The sequence below is a fragment of the Mobula birostris genome, chromosome 4 (genome assembly GCF_030028105.1).
Source record: "Mobula birostris isolate sMobBir1 chromosome 4, sMobBir1.hap1, whole genome shotgun sequence".
Taxonomy (NCBI): Eukaryota; Metazoa; Chordata; class Chondrichthyes; order Myliobatiformes; family Myliobatidae; genus Mobula; species Mobula birostris.
The window spans coordinates 204,343,555-204,366,081 of record NC_092373.1 but is presented as its reverse complement, the minus strand read 5'-3'; the positions used below and the strand labels follow the sequence as shown (position 1 = coordinate 204,366,081).

Here is a 22,527-nt window from a genome sequence, read left to right as displayed (position 1 = left end):
CTGCAACCTCTACCTCGCGGCTCTTGGACTCAATTCACGCAACTAGTGCAGGCCAACACACCACGTGGCTTTAACGACCCTGTCAACTTGCACAGCAACTTTGCAGGAACTACTGGTGTGGACCCCAAGATTCCTTTGTTCCTTCACAATACTGAGTGAAATGGGCTTGCCCATCTCCTGAAAGAAGAGTAACTGTTTCTATCTCTGCAAAAATGCTGCTTGGCCTGTTGAATTTCTGCTTTTGGCACATCACTGCTGAGGTGATTCCAGTGATGCAACAGTCTGGGAAATCTGCCAATCCAGTACCACTGAAGTCTTGAGGAGTGTCATAGAGTCACAGAAACAGATCCTTCAGCCCATCTAGTTCATGCCAAACTCTTATTCTGCCTGGACCCATTGACCTGCATCCGGACCATAGCCCTCCATAGCTCTCCCATCCATGTACTTACCCTAACCTCTCTTAAATGTTGCAACCGAACTGACATACACCCTTTCCAGCTCGTTCCACACCCTCAACATCCTCCGAGTGAAGAGGTTCCCCATCATGCTCCCTTTAAACATTTCACCTTTCACTCTTAATCCATGATTTCTACAAGTCTCACCCAACCTCTGTAAAAAACCAGCTTGCATTTACCCTATCTATACCCCTCATACTTTTGTATACCTCTATCAAATCTCCCGCCTTTCTTCTACACTCCGGGGAACAAAGTCCTGACTTATTCAACCTTTCCCTCTAACTCAGGTTCCGCAGTCCTGCAACATCCTTGTAAATTTTCTTTGGGTGCTGGATAGTTTTGCTGTACCTTGCCGATGAGGTGCTTTTGGATAGTCTCGGTGAGAATAGATGATATACAACATTCATTCTTCAAAACTAGAGGTCAAGGGCTAAGTACTTGATGATGGATTAGATACAGATGGGTGTCCACTGGTCCGTATGAACGTGATGGACCATTTGGCCTGTTTCTGTATGGCGCTATGCCTATTGGATTTACTCCTGTTAATATTTCAGTGTAATTTAAACTGCTTCTCTTTTGGATGTTAATCAAATTTCCGTACATATCATTGCTGGTAGGTAAGGGAAGAATTTAAAGATTAGTTTTATTTTGCATGTGTACATCAAAACATTGAAACATAGAGTGAAAGGCATTGTTAGCATCAACGACCAACAGTGTCCGAGGATGTGCTGGAAGCAGCCCTCAAGTATCTCCATTCTTCCTGCACCAACCTAGCATTCCCACAACTTACTACCCCTAACCTGTGTGTCTTTGGAATATGGGATGAAACAAGAGCATCTGGAGGAAACTCACGTGGTCACAGGGAGAACTCTTTACTTTAGATTTTCAGTATCTGCAGTAGCTTTTTTAAAAATTTTAATTTACTGTAACATTCTGACTGATTACATCTTCCAGTCATTTATATGCTAATGCTGATTACAGAATTGACTCCAGGTCGCTGGCACTGTAAAGCAACAGGCTAACCACTACATTACCTTGCCAGCATTTGACTTCTGCTCCCTTTAAGCTCACAAGGGCCCTTTTACCACACACCCTGTAAACTCATTAGGGCCCCATTTCTCATGTAGTCCTGATTAACACACACTCTTTAAATTTACTATGTTCCCTGAAAACTTCATTATATAAATTTAAAAGACGTATTTCTTATGCTACTGGAAAACATCAGAGTCAAAGGGAAATGCAACACAAAAACAGGCCATTCAGCCCAATGTCCCCGCAGGCCAAGTTGCCCAATCAATCTAAACCCAATGCCCTGCCCTTAGCCCATATCCCTCTAAACTAGGGGTTCACAATCTGGGGTCCACGAACCCCTCGGTTAATGATAGGTTCATGGCATAACAAAGGTGGGGAACCCCTGCTCTGAACATTTCCTATTCACATATCTGTCCAGATGTTTTTCATTATTGTTCGACATCACCCCTCGTTCTTCTAAACTGCAAGGAGTACAGAACCAAACTGATTAGCTTCCATGACAGGACAACCCTCCTATTTTGTATGAATGGCCTACAAATCTCCTTTGGACTATCTCCAGCTGTTCTTCTTTAGGTAAGAAGATTCAAACCTGTGCACTGTACTCCAGGCGTGGTCATGCTAACACCCTGTACAACAGTAACAAAACCTCTCTGTTCTTAAACTCCATAATAAAGCACAACATGCCTTCTTAACTGCTTATTGGATCTGACTGCTAACTTTTTGTGGTTCATTCAATAGAACACTTAGATCCTTCTGAATTTCAGTCTCTTTAGATAGTAATACACCTTTTGATTTCCCTTTTTAAAGTCTATGACCTCATTAGACTTCATTTGCCAGTTTTTAACCCAATCACTCAATCTATCTCTATCCCCTTGAAGGAGGGAATTATAGAGATATAGGCTTCCACCTATTTGTGTATTGTTGACAAACTTGGAAACATAACAATTTGTTTCCTCCTCAAGGATATTTCCTCCAAGAGATCACAACCTTGTCACGTTTGGAGGCTTGAGTGCCTCAATGTCCCAGAGAGCTATGCTGGCTGGAGGCAGGGCTTTATGCTTTGGCTCTTGGTAGGGTCACCAAGTGCCAAACAGGTCAAATGTTAGAGGGCAGACTAAGAGTGGTCCACTGGCCCTCCAGGTTCTGAGGTTCAGCTCAGAGCTTCCAACCCTGACTGGTAAAACAAAATTGTTATGGAAACAGCAATGAAGCATCCTTCTACATCTGAGTGGCCAAGGACAGACAGATATGGAGGACCTTCACTGCTGCCTTAAACACCGGCAGCATAACGGACAGTAAGTAAGTAAATGAGGCAGGGATATAAACTGGGGAACAAGATCCCTCCATTTTTTACAGAGAGTGATGTATACCTGGACTGCACTGCCAGGGGAGGAGGTGGAGGCAAATACATCAAAGGGGTTTAAGAGACTCTTAGACAGGGACATGAGAATGGAGGGATATGAACCTTGTGCAGGCAAAAGGGATGATCTTAGCAGTTGAATGACTAATTTAATTCATTTGGCACAACATTGGGTTAGTAGGATAATTGGTCACCTGGATGTAATTAGGTGGTGTGGGCTCACTGGTCTGGAAGGGCCTGTACTGTGCTGTATCTCTAAATAATACATAAAACTATGCACCAAAAACCCTGATCCTGTCTCGTACCCTCTATATCCTGGCCAAATATACCTCTGAAGCTTGACAAGGAACCATTTATTTCATCTCTTTGTTTTCTATGAGGTGGTCAGCTATCAATCCATGCTAACACACTGCAATACCTTGGGCACAGCCACTTATCCATGTGTGGAGCCAAAACAGATGGGGGAGATCTCAAATAAATATTTTGCATCTGTAATTATTCAGGAGATGGACACAGATTCTACAGAAGTGAGACAAAGTGGCATCAACTTCATTGACCCTATACAGAATACAGAGGAGAAGGTGTTTGCTATGCAGAGGCAAAGCAGGGTGAATAAATCCCTAGGGCCTGACAAGGTGTTTCTTTGTACTCTATAAGATGCAAGTGCCAGATAAGTGTGAAGTGGTTCATTTCGGTAGGTCAAATTTGAAGACAGAATATATTATTAACGTTAAGACTCTTGGCAGTGTGGAGTATCAGCAAGATCTTGGGGTCCATGTCTGTAGGATACTCAAAGCTGCTGCACAGGTTAGCAGTGCTGTTGAGAAGTCGTATAGTGTGATGGCCTTCACAAAACTACTCTTGACTAAGTAAGACAATACAAGGCTACACTAGACTGCGTAAGACAACACAAAAACTACACTAGACTACAGACCTACACAGGGCTACGTAAAGTGCACAAAACAGTGCAGGGCAGTACAATAAATAATAAACAAGACATTAGGCATAGTAGAGGACAAATCACCTCACTGCAGGAAGGATGTGGATACTCTAGAGAGAGTGCAGAGGATTTACAAGGATGTTGCCTGTATTGGACAGCATACATTATGAGAATAGGTTGGTGAACTTGGCCTTTTCTTCTTGGAGCAACAGAGAATAAGAGGCGACCTGATAAAGGTGTATAAGATGATGAGAGGCATTGATCATGTGGATAGTCAGAGGCTTTTTCCCAGGGCTAAAATGGCTAACACAAGGGTGCATAGTTTTAAGGTGCTTGGAAGTAGGTACAAGCGGTAAGTTTTTCACACAGAGAGTGGTGGGTGCATGGAATGCACTGCCAGTGATGGTGGTAGAGGCAGATACAATAGGGTCTTTTAAGGAACTCTTAGATAGGTACACAGAGCTTAGAAAAATAGAGGGCTCTGCGGAAGGGAAATTCTAGGCAGTTTCTAAAATAGCTGACATGGTTGGCACAACATTGTGGGCTAAAGGGCCTGTAATGTGCTGTAGATTTCTATGTTTCTATGTAAATACAGTAATTGCAGGATTGGAAGATAGCTAATGTTGTTCCACTGTTTAAGAAAGGCTCTAAACATAAACCAGGAATTTATAGGGCAGCAAGTCTGACATCAGTTCAGAATCAGAATCAGGTTTATTATCACCAGCATGTGACGTGAAATTTGTTAACTTAGCAGTCTAAAAATATTCAAGGAATTTCTATAAATGGGACTATTCATAAGATCTCCCATAATGCCGATGATCTTTTGGTTTATGTTTCGAATCCCGAAGAATCTATTCCTAGTTTATTGAAATTATTAAATGAATTTGGATTGTTTTCAGGATATAAATTAAACCTGCATAAAAGTGAATTATTTCCTTTAAATGATTCTGCTTCTATATATGATGACATTCCTCTAAAGTTACGGATTCTTTTAAATATTTAGGTATTATCATCACTAAAATTATGGAGATTTTTATAGAGCTAATTTAGTTCCCTTAGTGGATTTTATGAAGCAATTTTTTTCTAGATGGAATCCACTTACACTTTCATTAGCAGGTCGAATTTATGCAGTTAAAATGATGATCTTACCAAAATTTTTATATGTATTTCAAAATATTCCTATTTTCTAACTAAAGAAGTTTTTTGATCAGGTTGACTCTATTATTTCATCTTTTGTTTTGAATAATAAAAGACCAAGAGTTGGAAAAAGTCATTTACAAACATTAAAAAAGGATGGAGGTCTTACTTTGCCTAATTTAAGAATGTATTATTAGGCGATTAATATACGTTATGCGTGTTCTTGGTTATATTGGACCGATAAAAAGGAACGACCATCTTGGGTTGATCTGGAATTGAAAATTGTGAAACAATTTCATTTAACTTCGTTATTAGGAGCTCCTTTACCTGTACAATTAGCCAAAATTTCTATTCTAAATATAAATCCCGTGATTAATCAATCATTACGAATCTGGTACCAGTTTTGTAAGTTTTTTAATCTTAAAAAATTTAACCTTTTTAGTTTAATTTATCAAAACTATTTATTTAAACCTTCACTTAGTGATCCTACCTTTTCTCTTTGGAGGAATAAAGGAATTTTTTCCTTTATGGACTTGTTTCAAGAAGGCCGATTGATGTCCTTTGAGAAATTAGTAACTAGATACTCTCTCTCATATTCACATTTTTTGCAATATCTTCAGGTCAGACATTTTTTACAAGAATATTTAAGTAATTTTCCATACATAAAAGACTCTGACCTGTTAGACATTATTTTAAAAATGAACCCTTTAGTGAAAGGTTTCATTGGGAAAATTCATAATTTACTGTTACAACAGGATAACTATCCTTTACTTAAGATTAAGCAAGATTGGGAAAGAGAGCTCAACATGACCTTGATAACAGAGGATCGGTTGCGAATTTTGAAGCTGGTTAACTCTTCTTCGATTTGTGCCAGTCATTCTCTAATTCAATTTAAAATTGTACATCGTTATTATTTGACAAAGGAGAGATGTCTAAAATATTTCCTAATGTAAATAGTCAGTGTGATAGATGCAAAACTGAGATAGCTACATTGACACATATGTTTTGGTCGTGTTCTGTATTGAAACAATTTTGGAAATCTATTTTTTCTACAATTTCTAAAGCTTTAAAAATCAATTTACAACCTAATAAATTGACAGTTTTGTTTGGTATAATTCTTCAATATATTCACGGTATTTCTATATCAGACCAATACATAATTGCATTTGTCACATTATTGGCCAGAAAGGCTATTTTATTGAAACGGAAAGATGCCTCTGCTCCCACTTTGATACAATGGTTCTCTCAGGTGACGTTATGTCTTAGTTTGGAAAAAATTAGAAGTCGAACTTTTGATCTTAGATTTGACTTCGAGAAAAGGTGGGGTTATTTTGCCTGTTATTATCATTTGACTTGAGTTAATAAAAATGGTCCTTTTCTGATGCTTGGGTATATGGATTTGGTTGGCAGATTGATGTCTTTTTTTTATGGAAGCTTGTATAGCGTATAGCTCCAGGTTTGTGCTCCAAATGTGTTCCCCCCCTCCCCTTTTTTTGTTATTAGGGGTTTTTTTCTGTTTTAGTTAGCAGGGGTTCTTTTTTTCCTTCTTTCTTTTTTCCAAAACAAACTTTAACATTTTGTTTTTTTTATTATTATTGATATACTGTTCAGCTTGGTTGATAGTTTAACTTTTATTCTACATATGGGTATGTTGTCTTGATTATTTTGATGTATTTTTCTCTGTTGTTGATTTTCAATAATAATTAATAAAAAGATTTAAAATAGAAACTTAGCAGCAGCAGCTCAATGCAATACATAATCTAGCAGAGAAAAAAATAAAAATAATAATAATAATTAAACAAGTCAATCAATTGCGTATATTGAATAGATTTTTTTTAAATGCGCAAAAACAGAAATACTGTATATTAAAAAGAAAGTGAGGTAGTGTCCAAAGATTCAATATCTATTTAGGAATTGGATGGCAGAGAGGATACCTCCTACCTGATGGTAACAGTGAGAAAAGGGTTTTCCCTAAGTGCTGGGGGTCCTGAATAATGGATGCTGCCTTTCTGAGACACGGCTCCCTAAAGATGTCCTGGGAACTTTGTGGCAAAGTTATTGGAGAGTATTCAAAGGGACAGAATATATAAGTATTTGAGTAGACTTGGACTGATTAAGGATGGTTTGCATGGCTTTGTGCGCGGTAGGTTTGGATAGGTACATGAATGGTAGGGGTATGGAGGGCTATACTGCCGATGCAGGTCGATAGGAGCAAGCAGTTTGAAAGGTTTTGGCATGGACTAGATGGGCCAAAGGGCCTGCTTCTGTACTGTACTTTTCTATGACTCATGTGTCACCTTGTCAAATTCCTTTTGGAAATTTAAATAGACAACAGTTACAGATTCCCCTCAAACAACTCTCCCTGTTACATTGTCAGGGAATTCCAGCAAATTTTATTTATTTATTTAGAGATGCAGCATGGTAACAGGCCCTTCTGGCCCAACAAGTTTGTGCCGCCCAATTTATATCCACGTGACCATTTAACCTATTAACCCATAAGACATTCGAGTAGAATTAGGCCATTTGTCTCATCGAGTCTTCCATGAGACATGGAAGAAAACTGGAGCACCCGGAGGAAACCATGTGGTTATGGGGAGAATGTACAAACTCTTTTGAACCCGGATTGCTGGTGCTGTAATAGCATTAGGCTAATTGCTCTGCTACCATGTTGCCGCACTTGTCAAACTGGATTTACCTTGTTGACCAGGTTTGATATAATTTAGCTTTCCTAAATGAGTGGTTACTTCCTCCTTCATTTTGACTCCAATATCTGGCCAACAAAAACTGACAAACTGACTGGCGTATAGCTCCCCATCTTGTGACCTCCTCCCTTTCTGAACAAGGAAGGGCTGTTTTCCAATTCTCTGGAACCCTTTCGTAATTTGCTGAGTTTTACAACATGGAACAGTACAGCACAGTTCCTTCAGCCCACAATTTGAGCCAACCTTTTAACCTACTCTAAGATCAATCTAACCCTTCCCTCCATTTTTCTATCATCCATGTGCCTATTTAAGAGTTCCTTGAATGTTCCTAAGGTATTGCCTCTACCATGGCCTCTGGCAATGTGTTTCACACACTTAACCAGTACTTATCTCTCACATTCCCTTACACTTTCCTCCAATCACCTGAAAATTATGGTGATTAGCATTTCCATCCTGGAAAAATGTTTCTGGCTGTCCACTCTATCTACGCCTCTTATCATCTTACACATCACCTCTCATTCTCCTTTGTTCAAGGGAGAATGTGTGTGTGTGTGTGTGTGTGTGTGTGTGTCTGTCTGTCTGTGTTTGTGTACGTGTGTGTGTGTGTGTTTGTGTACGTGTGTGTGTGTGTGTGTGTGTGTGTGTGTGTGTGTGTGTGTCTGTGCGTGTGTGTGTGTGTGTCTGTGTGTGTGGTGTGTCTGTGTTTGTGTACGCGCGCGCGCACGTGTGTGTGTGTGTGTATGTGTGTGTGTGCTCAGCTCACTCAACCTATCCTCATAAGACATGCTCGCTAGTTCTGAAAACTTTCAGCCAAAGCGGCCACCAACTCTGTAGCCATTTTCTTTCAACCTTTGGGTGCAAGCCATTGAATCCTGTCAATTTATCCACCTTTACCTCCGTGAGTTCTCTAATACTTTATCCCTCACGGCTGGAAAATTTACAAGTGCTTCTCTGCTACTTGAAATTAGTTCATCTGTTACCTTGGGGATATTTGCAGTGTTCTCCATGGCACGAACAGGTGATTTAATATATTTGCCATTTGCTCAGTCATAGTTACACTGAAAGACCATAAGGCCATAAGACACAGGTGCAGAATTAGGCCATTCAGCCCATCGAGTCCGCCCTGCCATTGAAACGTGGCTGATATGTTATCCCTCTCAACTACATTCTCTTGCTTTCTCCCCGTAACCTTTGATGCCCCGACTAATCAAGAACCTATCAACCTCTGCTTTAAACATCCCTCCACAGCCATCTGTGGCTATGAATTCCACAGACTGATCACACTGCAGCTAAAGAAATTCTTCCTTATCTCTGTTCTACATTGACATCCCTCTATCCTGAGGCTGTGGCCTCTGGTCCTAGACTTCCCTGCTACAGGGGCACCATTGAGAGCATCACTGCCTGGTACGGGAACTGCACCTTGATCGCTGGTCACTGCGGGGTATGGTACGGACATTCCAATGCATCTGTGGATGTGAACTTTCCTCCATTGAGGACATTTATAGCAGCAGGTGCAGAAAGAAGGCCTGGAAGATCATTGGGGACACCAGTCACCCCAACCATAAACTGTTTCCTTCTGGCAAACAGTACTGCAACTTTAAAGCCAGGATCAACAGGCTACGGGACAGCTTCTTTCTACAAGCTATTAAATTCCATTTTAAAAATTAACCTATTTTGTTAACTGTGTCTCCTTCTCACATAATTCCTCCATCTAATTGGGATGAATTCCTGCTGGTGTCATGGTGGCACTGTAACATAGCAGTTAATGCAATGCCATTCAGTGCCCGTTACTGGGGTTCATTGCCTGCCGCCTTCTGGAAGGAGTTTGTATGTTCTCCCTGTGCCTGTGTGGGCTTCCTCCCACATTCCAAAGACGTACAGGCTAGGGTTAGAGTTGTGCACACGTTACGTCAGCGCCGGAAACATGGTGACACTTGCTGCTGCCGCCAGCACATCCCCGGACTGTGTTGGTCAGAAGCAATGAATGTCACTGCATTCGATGTACACGTGACAAATTAAACTAATTGTTTATGGACCAACTCTTGAATATCTGCCACTATTCACGGATAGACCTGCATCTTATATTATTTTCCATCAGAGTATCACTGCTAAGCTAACTAAATATAGAGAGTACACCCAAGCAGCTTGTAATGTCTTGTTGTATTGTAAAAGTATTTCCTCTGGTTCTTATGGCAATTATCTTAATCCGGTGTCCTCTGGTTACTGACTGGAAGCAGTTTATCTTTAATTAATCTATCAAATCCCCATACATTACTGCAACATTAGTGAGTGTTTTATCATCAAATCATCAAATGATTGGTCTATTAACTGGCAGGCATCATGTCTGTAGAAACTAAAATGGTTACCGCGGTTATGCACAGAATGTCAAAATTACTCACTGCGATTGAGACTGCGCTGATGACGGCTCCGAAGTAACCCAGGATGAACTTTGACAATGGAGTTGGCTAATGTGTTTTGAAAGAGAGAGGAGCGAGCATATGTAAGAGAATGAAAGTGGCAGACAGTGAGAGAAAAGAAAGAATGAGAGTGTGTGTGAGAAAGAGAGAGAGAGGGAGCAAAAGAGATGAAAGAGAGAGAGAGAGAGAGTGAGAGAGAGAAAGAAGGGGAGAGAGTGAAAAGAGGAGAAAGTGAAAGCCAGAATGAGGAGAGAGAGTGTGAAAGACAGAGAGGGAAGAGAGAGAGTGGAGTGAAAGAGAGAATGTGAATGAAAGACAGTGAGAGGAGTGAAAGTGTGAAAGAGAGTGAGAGAATGAAAGAGAGTGAAAGGGAGAAAGTGGAGGGAGTGAGATGGGAAGTGTGAAAGACACAGAGAAAGAGTGAGTGAGGGAGAGGAGAGAGAGAGAAAGATCAAGAGAATAATGAAAGAGGGAGAGAGTGAGTAAGAGAGGAGTGAAAGAGAAAGAGGGATATGGGGAGAGAGAGAGAGAAAACAAAACATTCACATTAAGATACGGTAATTGACTCGACACTGTAATAAAAATGGAAAATGCTTGAAACACTCAGCAGGTCAAAGAGTAACTGCTCAAATGAGTTAATGTTTCCAATCAAAGATCCTTTGTCAGAATAAATATTTGTACATTATAATCAAAGTGGCAGATAATGTATGCACAGCGGGATTCCTAAAAGAAGACTATGTTTAACTTCTCGTCTCTGAGTACGTTATTTTGATCCTGCACTGGCCAACGTGGTGAAGGTAATTTTCACAGGCTCTGATTCAGCATTGAAGCCAGTTTAGCATTTCTTGTGACCTTCCTGTTGACAGTTCAGTGCAGAGACCATAAGAACATAAGATATCAGAGCAGAATTAGGCCATTTGGCCCTTTGAATTTGCTCTGCCATTCCATCACAATTGATTTATTATTTCTCTCACCCCATTCTTCAGTCTTCGCCCTGTAACCTTTGACACTTTATCTAATCAAGAACCTATCAACTCTGTTTTAAATATACCCAATGACTTGGTCTCCACAGCATCTATGACAAATAATTCCACAGATTCACTATGCTCTGGCTAAAGATATTCTTCCTCATCTCTGTTCTAAAGGAACATTCTTGTATTCTGAGGCTATGCTCTCTCATCCTCAATGAGATCCCCCCGGCCCATTCTTCTAACCTCCAGCGAGTACACGCACAGCCATCAAACACTCCTCATATATTAACCCTTTCATTCCCAGGATCATTCTTGTGAACCTTTCCTGCACTGCACAAGCCAGAGTAAATACCTCCTTCAACCACTTCTGTTAGATGGTAGATCAAAACCAATGGTGGTTTAGTGCCACTGTCCTCTGTAACTGTCCTGCTTTGGCAATAGTGCTCTGGATATCCTTGGGGAACAGCAGTGTGCTTCTGGAACATCAGTCTATATGTTTGAAACCCTAACAGGTCAACTCTCTATCTTGAGCTTCCCCAAGTTTTGTGAAGCCTTGGCTTTGGAGGTACTACCGCTACTGCTTATATCCTTGGCCATGGTATCTGATTTGAAAGGAAAAGCTCATGACCTAATCCTATCAACACTTTGAAGAATATATACCTTTTGATATTTCATAACTTAGGTCAGGGGTTCCCACCCTTGCTAGTGCCATGGACCAATACCATTCAACAAGGGGTCTGCAGACCTGCAGTTGGGAATCCCTGACAAGTAGTTTTTGATTATTTTATACTTTATGTAAATATCATTAAGTTTTTCTGCCTCTAAATTTTCAGATGTAATGATTCTAAATGTGTGCTTTAGAATCAAAGGGAGCATTATTGGATCTGACTATTTAGCTCTTAGACTGTTTAATTGTTATTTTCTTTGCAGTTTAATAATTTATCGTCTGCTTGTATTTTATATAATTACTGATATACAAGTAACTGCTTACTATGCTTCCTAGTGGTCACAGTTGGTATATGCACGCTCAGTGAGTTTCCTGGTGGCTATATAAAGTATGACTCTGGAAAGCCCTGGACGCTTCTTTATTCTGTATTATTTAAATAACAGGTTTCTTATTGGTTGACTCTTATATACAAATCTGCATGAAACCTTTCTTATCTATGGATATGAAAATAACTGACTACAGGGCAGCACAATCTTCGTTCCTTTTTTCCTCTCCTTGCTTAGCAGACCTCTATCACTGTCTGCTTCTGAATAAAATTATCATGAAGCAACAAGTTTTGTACCTCCTTCCTGACTTCTGAAAGTACTTTAGATTTAAACATCAGAAGCCAACAGCTCCCTCTAGGTTGTCTCCAAAAAGTGTACAATCCCAAAGACCAAAGGAATACATACACTGCTCAATGGTTAAGCTTAATTCCACACCAAGGAGATTCCAGGATTTTCTTTGCTTGAAAGAATAAAGTAACCCCTCCTCTCTATCCTTCCTCCAAAACAAAAACATTGCCGATATAGTAACTTTCCCCAAATGCACCACATAAGCCTACCTTTCTTATCCATTCACTGACGTTAAGAATCATCTTCAGATCTGACAAAGGGTTATTGACCAGAGACATCAATTCTCTTCCCATCCCCACAACAGGCCGCCAGATCTGCAGCGGATTTCCATCACTCTCTGTTTGTACTCCTCTTCTTTCCAATCTGGATAGTGTCCAACACTAGACTCAACCCCCTACTTATGTGCGTTATACCTGAGCACTTAGTGGGTGCTAGCACAACAAAATGTGATGGCCAAGGAGGGACACTCTGCTTCTCAGTGGGAACCAGTCGCACCTATGTACCTACTCTTCAAATCATTCAGTAATATGACTGATTTACATCAGTTCCATGTCCATCCAAAGTTTCTTTGCATAAAGCAAACTTCCTAACTCCACAACTCTCTGCTATCGGGAATTCCAATAAATTACGGAGTCAACATGGAGCACAGAACAGTACAGGCCCAATGTTGTGCCGAGCTTTTAACCTACTCCAAGATCAATCTAACCTTTCTCTCCTGCATTGACCTCCATTTTTCTGATACGGATACAGCACATCTACTTGCACATGGTCTATATCCCTCCATTCTGTATGGAGACCTTCAACCATAATCACAGGATGAAAAAAAATCTGGTTAAATAAATTTATGCTGTCCAACAGAACATTACAGCACTGTATAGTCCCTTCAGCCCACAATGTTGTGCTGACTTTTTAACCTACTCCAGAATCAATCTAACTCTTCCCTCCCGCATAGCCTCCATTTTTCTACCATCCATGTGCCTATCTACTCTAATGCCTCTACCAGCACCCCTGGCTGCATATGCCACACACCACCATACTCTGTGTAAAAAGCCTACCTCTGACATTCCTCCTCCCCCTGCTTTCTTTCAAACACCTTAAAATTATGCCCCCTTGAATTAGCCATTTCCTCCCTGGGAAAAAGTCTCTGGCTATCCACTTAATCTATACATCTTATCATTTAGTATCCAAGTTTTTTACCATCCTCCGTTCCAAAGAGAAAAGTCATAGCTCACTCAACTTTTCCTCATAAGACAGGATCTCTAATCCAGGCAACATCCAGGAAAGTCTCCTCTGCACTCTCTCTAAAGCTTCCACATCGTTCTTATAATGAAGTGACCAGAACTGAACACAATATTCTGAGTGTGGTGAGAGTTTTATAGAGCTGCAACATTTCCACATGGCCCTCGAACTCAATCCCCCGACTAGTGAAGGGCAACACACTAAACGCCTTCTTAGCCACCCTATTAGCTCAAATAGTCTCAATCTTTGACATTTGAGGGTCGTCATGATGCTCACCACTTCTGGGTTGTGGTGTAGAAATGTTACTTTTCATGCTTGTTTCTACCTTATATCACTACCTATGTACATGTAATTGTTCAGTGTTTCCTGGCAATTATGGTGCAGTTGCCTCTGTATTATTCTGGAAATCTCTTGGTTTCAGTGCTGGGTACCACATTACTTGAATTTGGCCATCTTACTGGTGAACTGTTATCAATGGAATTTCTGTTATCAGTAGTCTAGTATGAGAAGACCACACTACACTTTCTTTTCCTTTGTCTCTCGCTGTGCTTCTCTCCTTTACTCTTGTAATACTTAATAAAATGATCATAAGCAACAAGTTTTATGCTTCATTCTTGACTCCTAAAGAACCTATGGATCACAAAATCATCAGGATCCAACACAGCCTTCTCACCTTGGTTGCATTTCTGTTTGCGTAATTCACACATGCGTTGTGGCTCTGGTTCAACCACTAGAAGGAAGCAAAAACAAATCATCAGTACATTCATCCCCTCTATCATGAACAATGTGAAGGCATTACCTCTGCTGTTAGTTCATACTAACCTCCAAGAGGACCACAACCTTATCGTGGTTTGGAGGCACGTGTGCCTCAAAAACCCAGAGAGCTATGTTGGCTGGAGTCAGGGCTTCATGCTTTGGCTCTTGGTAGGGTCACCCATGACAAACAAGTCAAAGCGTAGAGGACATTGGTCTTATTGGTTTGGGGCTTTAGTTCAGGGCTAACAATGCTGACTAGTTAACAGAACTGTTATGGAAACAGCAATGAAGAATCCATCTACATCTGAGTGTGACAGCATTCCTGAGTCTCCACCCGGGATCTGCATGACTGACAGTAGTGAAAACCGACAGGACACCACTGATACGATGAAGGAAGCCCTGAACACTGCCAAAGATGAAGGACCTTCATTGTCGCTGTAAATGCCAGCAGCGTAACAGGCAGTAAGTAAGCAGTTCATATTAAGTGGTGTCAGTACATCTGATCAAAGAAAGAGGGAAAATCACAACTTTTACAACACATACAAAATGCTAGATGAACTCAGCAGGTCAGGTTGCATCTATGGAAATTAATAAACAGTTGATGTTCGGGGCCAAGGCTCTTCTTCAGGACTGGAAAGGAAGAGGGAAGATACCGGAATAAAAAAGTGTGGGTAGGGGAAGCAGGACTAGCTGGAAGGCGATAGGATGAAGTTTTGAGGCACCTGCAAACTAATGATAAAATAAGTCAAAGTCGGCATAGTTTATGTTAAGGGAAATCTTGCCTGACAAATCTGTTAGAATTCTTCGAGGAAGTAACAAGCAGGGTGGACAAAAGAGAAGCAGTGATGTCACTTACTTGGATTTTCAGAAGGCATTTGATAAGGTGCCTCACATGAGGCTGCTTAACAAGATAAAACCCTATGGCGTTACAGGAAAGATACTGCAATGGATAGAGGAATGGCTGACAGGCGGGAGGCAGCAAGTGGGAATAAAAGGGGCATTATCTGGTTGGCTGCCAGTGACTAGTGGTGTTCCCAAGGGTCACTATTGGGACACTACTTTTCACATTGTTTGTCAATAATTTGGATAATGGAATTGACGGCTTTGTGGCAAAGTTTGCAGATGATATGAAGGTAGGTGGACTAGGTAGTGCTGAGCATGCAATGTGATTGCAGCGGGACTTAGACAAGTTGGAAGAATGGGTAACAATGGCAGACGGAATACAGTGTTGGGAAATGTACGAATATGCATTGTGGTAAAAGGAATAATGGTGCAGACTATTATATAAAGGGGAAAGAATTCAAACATCAGAGGTGTAGAGGGACTTAGGAGTCCTCATACAAGGTTAATTTACAGGATGAGTCTCTGGTAAAGAAGGCGCTTATTACAAGTGGAATAGAAAATAAAAGCAAGCAAATAACGGTGAGGCTTTATAAGACACTAGGGCATACTTGGAGTATTGTCAACAGTTTTGGGACCCATATCTCAGAAAAGATGTGTTGTCATTGGTGAGAGTCCAGAGGAGGTGCACAAGGAAGATTCCTGGAATGAAGTTGTTAACATATGAGGGGCGTTTGGCAGCTTTGGGGCTGTACTCACTTGGAATTTAGAAGAATATGTGTGTGTGTGGGGGGGGGGGGGGGTCTCATTGAAACCTTCCAAATGTTGAAAGGACTAGATAGGATGGATGTGGAGAGGATATTTCCTGTGGTGGGAGTATCCAGAACCAGAGGGCACATCCTCAAAACTGAGGGGCGACCTTTTAGAACAGAGGTAAGGAGGCATTTTTTTAGCCAGAGAGTAGTGAATCTGTGAAATGCTCTTTGACAGACTATAGTGGAGGCCAAGTCTGTGGGTATATTTAAGGCAGAAGTTGATAATTTCCTGATTGGTCAGGGTATAAAATGATATTGCAAGCAGGCAGGTGTATGGGGGTTGAGTGGGATCCAGGATCAGCAATGATGGAATGGTGGAGAAGACTCGATAGGCTGAATGGCCTAATTCTGCTCCTATGTCTTATGATCACGACCTCTGGCTATCCACCCTCCCACTTAAGAATGACGAAGGGTCTCGGCCCAAAACATCGACTGTACTTCCTATAAGTGCTGCCTGGCTTGTTACCTTCCGCCAGTATTTTGTGTGTGTTGCTTGAATTTCCAGCATCTGCAGAATTCCTCGTGTATAAGAATGATGATGACTAGGTTCGAGATATCCTGGACCCTGGCACCAGGGAGACAACATACTACCCGACACAGAACCTCCTTTCTGTCCCCTAACTAACGAATCCCCTATCACCACAGCGCGCCTCTTTTCCCCCCTTCCCTTCTGAGTCACAGAGCCAGACTCAGTCCCAAAGACCCGACCACTGTGACTTTCCTCTGTAAGGTCATCCCTGCGAACAATATCCAAAGTGGTATTCCTTTTGTTGAGGGGGATGGCCACAGGGGTACACTGCACTGGCTCTTTAATCCCTTTCCCCTGCCTGACTGTCACCCAGTTTCCTGTGCCATGCCTCCCTATATGTCCAATCTGTCGCCCTTTTAGCCACCCAAATGATCCGGAGTTCAAACCCTTCCAGCTCTAACTCCTCAACACGGATTGTTAGAAGCTGCAGCCGGATGCACTTCTTGCAGCTGTAGTCATCAGGGACATTTCGAGGTCTCCCTGCCTTCCCACATCCCACAAGAGGAGCATTCCACTATCCTGCCTGGCATCTCTACTGTTCTAACTGATCAGTAAAGGGGGAGGGTGGCGGGGGGGGGGTAAACTATACCTACAGCTTTTCTTTGTTGCCTTCTCTGTCTGAAGCCTCTCTTCACTGAAGCCTCGATGAGCTAAAGCCTCAAAATTTCCACTCTGACTCAGTCCACTCTGACAATGACTACTGTGACAATGGCCAATCTGCCCACCCCTGCCTTACTCTAATTTGTTCTTGCTAATCAACCCCAAATGCTGATTTTTTTGCTTGCCAAAGCTGGTCAAATATAAAGAGACTGTACACTGTTAAGGGCATGACCCTTAAAGGTGTTGATGAGCAGAGAGATGTAGGAGTCCAAGTTTAGGCAGGCACATGAAAGGCTATGGATATTGTGTTGGCAGAAGGGATTAGGTTGGCCAAGTGATTACTAATTTAACTCGATTAGCACAACATTGTGGGCCAAAGGGCCTGTCCCCTGCTGTACTGTTCTATCTTCTATGTTCTATAACACAACACAATTTACTAAACTTTACTAACCCATAAGTATTTGGGGAATTGTCACGTACCCTGTGACGGGTTAAAGATCCAGGAGAAATGGAAAACACTTTGGAGTCTAGTATTGCTATTAACTAATGATATTTATTAGTAACTACGCAATACAGTAATATTAATGCAGACAGATCAAACAGGTTAGCAATGATGAGTAAAGTTCAGTTCAGTTCGTAGTATTGAGTTGAGTAGTGATGGAGAGAGAGAGAGGGAGAGATCTGAGTCTTCAGGTGAGCTGACATCATCGATCTTCCTGTTGTCCTCCGAAACCCTTTAGAAGTCACAGACTGTGACCACAACAAAGGGGACCGTTCTTCTGTAGTGGAATTATCAACCCAGTTGAGGGTCAGACACACGAATAACTCCCCACCGGTCACACCCTTTTCACACTGCGAGAGCCACTGATCAATCCGCCTGATCGATCCTTCAAAACCCACCTTTTCTGTGGGCACAACAAAGCTCATTCAGTGTCCAAAACCATGTGTCTGTAGGTCTAACAGCTGACCTTCTATTTATCTCACCGTGCTGAACACCAGCTGTCCATCAAGCAGTTCCTCCCTTCTCTCTCTGTAAGAACTTGGAAGCTGCCAATGTCCTCGTAGAAAGTATAAACAAACTGTGAGCAGTCTTCGCCTCTCTCTCTCTTTCTTTCTCTCTCTTTTTAACATGGTGTCTTGTGTTGAACAACTCTCTCTCTCTTTTCAAAAGTACAGTTCATAAGGGTAATTCAGGACCCCGTCACAGAATGTGGGAGGAAACTGAATCACCCAAAAGAAACCCATGCTGTGATGGAGAAAATGTACAAATTTCTTACAGAAAACAGTGGGAATTGAACCCCACTGAACTTTGGTGGAAGGTAGGAGGGGGAGCCAAAGGTAACGACAAGGAAGATTGATCCTGTCACCCAAACAGGTAGATACTTTATTGATCCTAAAGGAAATTACAGTGTCACAGTAGTATTACAAATGCACAGATATACAAATATACAATTATTCGAAGTAAGAAAGAATTTTTTAAAAATTACCTCAAACAGTCTAACGGGGGGGGGGGGGGGGGGAGTCATCACTTCCCCAGCTATAAGTTGACTCATTATAAAGTCTAATGGCTGAGGGTAAGACTGCCCTCATAGAGCACTCTTTGGAGCAGCACAGTTGTCTTAGCCTATTACTAAAAGTGCTCCTCTGTTCAGCCAAGGTGGCATGCAGAGGTTGAGAAACATTGTCCAGAATAGCCAGGATTTTCTATAGGATCCTTTATTCTACCACAGCCTCCAGTGAGTCTAGTTTGACTCCTATAATGGAGCCAGCCTTTCTAATCAGTTTATCGAACCTCTTGGCACCATCTGTGTTGATGCCATTGGATCAGCACACCACCACATAAAAGATTGTACTGGTCACAACTGACTGGTAGAGCATGTGAAAGAGAGGCCTGCACACTCCAAAGGACCTCAGCCTCCTCAGGAAGTAGAGGTGACTCTGGCCCTTCTTGTACACAGCCTCAGTGTTGGTGCTCCACTCAAATCTGTCATCCAGGCGCACCCCCAGATACTTGTAGGTCCTCACCACATCCACGTCTTCACCATCAATAGTAACAGGGAGCAATGCAAGCTTAGTCTTCCTAAAGTCCATCACCATCTCCTTTGTTGAGCTGCAGATGATTCAGCTTGCACCATTTGACAAAGTCCTCCACCAGGGCCCTGTATTCATCCTCCCATCCTCCCTTTATACACTCAACTATTGCTGAATCATCAGATAACTTCTGCAGATGACATGACTCAGTGTTGTACCTAAAGTCCGAGGTATACAGGATAAACAGGAAGGGACCCAATACCATGCCCTGCGGGGCCCCAGTGCTGCTTACAGCCATGTCTGGCACAGCTCTGAAGCCACACAAACTGTGGTCTGCCAAGTTACATCGTCCAAAAATTCCAAACAATTCATTAGACGTGACATGCATTTCATAAGCCACTTTGTCTTGGATTTATTGCCCATAGTGTTTAATTGCTTCCTTTCTAATGGACTCCAATGTTTTTCCTACTATACATGTCTAACTAATAGTCTTATCATTGCTTTGATCTCTTCTCAATTGGACCAGTGGAATCTCAAGTATTTTCAATAGTCTAGTACTAAGCTCCTTAAGAACTTTCATCCGTGGGTCAGCCCCTCCCTGTACTTTATTTTAGTTGGTATTACTGGATACATTCCATCTTAGCTTCCTCATGAATATTTAGCAGTTGAGGTTTATCGTGACCTCTATTCACTCTCACAACAAAAATTTGTACCTTATCTGTTCATCTAATGCAGAATGTGCACAGCTTTAGAGATCCAGCTTAATAACTGGAACAACTGAACTCCTTCAACACTTTCACCTTAAATCTTCTTCTTGTGATCATTCGACTCAAGTAAGATGTTGTCTTAAGGGGTTCTCTTGTGGTGGGTCTTCAAGTGGCTGCTGAAACTGATCTGGGTTCCACAAATTCTGGTGCAGTATGGACATGAGTAAGTAGTGGCTATGGTTAGTGGTTGGATCTTTTAGCTGTTCATTCTCTCCTTTTGCAGCATCCATCTTCTCCGAGCGTCATCACCTTGTTGTGGTAGAAAGGCTTGTGATATCCTGAGATCCCAAGAGCAATGCTGTCTGAAGCTTAACTCCTGTAGGGTCACCCATGGCAGTAAGGTGAAGGGGGAGGTTCCAGACTAAGAACAATTCAACCAAGACCTCAAAGGTGGAGCTGGCGGAAGATCAACGACACATCAAAACACCAGTGAGGGTAGAGGAAGGCTGCACAGTGAATGTGGGGATCCTGATCCCAATCTACCAAGGACCGTGTAGAGGCTGCCCGTGCATCAGCCTCCCCATGTTAAACAAAATCATGCACAGGCGTTCTCCATCGAGTGAATCTACCTGAACATCACCTTAAATATTCTGTCTCAACACAGTCAGTGATTAGATGCTCATGGACATGTGTCCTCTCTGCTCAAGGTTTATTGGCTTCCAATAAGTCATAGAGTCATAGAATGTTATAGCAGAGAACCAAGCCCTTCAGCCCATCTAGTCCATGCCATACTATTATTCTGCCTAGTCCCATTAACCTACACCCGGACCAGAGCCCACCATCCTCCTCCCATCCATGTACTTAACCAAACTTCTCTTAAATGCTGAAATCAAACCCGCATCCATTACTTCTGCTGGCAGGTAGAAGCTCGTGGATATCTTTTCTTACTTTTGCTTTTGTTGGTATGTTGTTGTTTCATTGCTTGTTGTGTTCTGTATTGTTCTGCTCAACATGTTGAGTATGCTAAGTTGACGCCAGAATGTGCAGTGACAATTGTGGGCTGCCCCCAGCACTTCCTCAGGTTGCGTTGGTTGTTAACGCAAACGACAGATTTCCCTCTATGTTTCAATGTACACGTGATAAATAAATGAATCTGAGTCTTATTGAGTTGATTTGATACTGTTTTTTACAATGCAATTTGGGCTCCAGAAACTGATAAATACACTCTGTGGCCACTTTATTAGGTACCTCCTGCATGCTCATGGTCTTCTGCTGCAGTAGCTCATCCACTTCTAGGTTCAACGTGCAGTCAGAGATGCTCTTCTGCACACCACTGTTGTAACACGTGACTATCTGAGTTACTGTCACCTTCCTGTCGGCTTGAACCAGTCTGGCCATTCTTCTCTGACCTCTCTCATTAACAAGGCATTTTCTCCCACAGAACTGCTGCTCACTGGATGGTTTTTACTTTTTGCACAATTCTCTGTAAACTCTAAAGACTAGCGTGCGTGAAAATACCAGATCAGCAGTTTCTGAGATACTCAAACCTCCCCATCTGACACCAACGACCATTCCATGTTCAAAGTCACTTAGATCACATTTCTTCCTCATTCTGATGTTTGGTCCGACTAACAACTGAACCTCTTGACCATGTCTGTATGCTTTGATGCACTAAGTTGCTGCCACATGATTGATTATTACATATTTGCATTAATGAGCAGGTTTACAGGTGTATCAAATAAAGTGGCCACTGGGAGCATGTTAAATAGCAGACTAATCTCTGTACAAAATGTACTTCATACACCATTTGTTTTATTAACAGTGACCTATATGAAGGTGAAGTGGAAGGATGTGTAATGGTGAATGGTAGGGTAAGATGTAGGTTTGCACCCACTGCACCAAAGTATTGTAGTTGCGCCAAGCAAAACCGGCTCTTTAATACTCGCCAGAGGATTTTTTTCCCTACTCTATCGTTCGCAACTAAGCAAGAGTGCAACAAATCCTGCCCTTCAGGGAGAGGTAATGACAATGGAAGTGTGTAGTAATAAGGCTCAAGGAGAAGTAAAATCCATTCAGAACAGAATATAAACAACTTCCAACTCCTTCAGTAATTGCTGTGTACCAGTAGATGTCACTGATGTCTCCTTTATACAGGGGTTCTTTTTTATAACAAAACTATAAAAATTTATTCACACACAAAATACAAACAACAAGACAGTTAAGAATCTCAAATTAAAATATGATCAATACTGTCTATAAAACACTCAATTCCCTTGGAGAGAGTTCCCAAAAGTCCCTCACTGTATGTACCCATAGTGACCGCATGCTCCCTCCCCATGGACACCAGGGCACGAATGTAACCCTGGAAGGGCCTCGGCCTGAAACATCAACTGTTTACTCTTTTCCATAGATGCTTCCTGGTCTGATGAGTTCCTCCAACATTCTGTGTGTGTTGCTTTGGATTTCCAGCATCTGCAGAACTTCCTTGTGTTTGTTAAATAAGAGCACTTCTCATTCTGCAGACCTCCAGTGAGTATAGACCCAACCTGTTTCGCCTTTCCTCAGAAGTCAATGCTTCCATTTCTGCGATCAACCAGCTGAACCTTCACTGAGAATTCCTTTAGATCAGGGGTTCTCAATCTAGGGACCATGGAC

At 41.8% G+C, this 22,527-nt stretch overlaps 1 protein-coding gene across 1 annotated transcript in view; it reads right to left on the bottom strand.

The window, feature by feature from the left end:
* The window catches only part of LOC140196884 (sideroflexin-5-like), a 279,713-nt gene that overhangs the window by 174,108 nt on the left and 83,078 nt on the right, over positions 1-22,527 (bottom strand). The window contains exons 8-9 of the mRNA XM_072256792.1: positions 14,268-14,324; positions 10,026-10,091 (exon numbers count right to left, since the gene is read on the bottom strand). Of these exons, the coding sequence (XP_072112893.1) occupies positions 10,026-10,091; positions 14,268-14,324 (123 nt within the window). The remainder of the gene's footprint in view (positions 1-10,025; positions 10,092-14,267; positions 14,325-22,527) is intronic.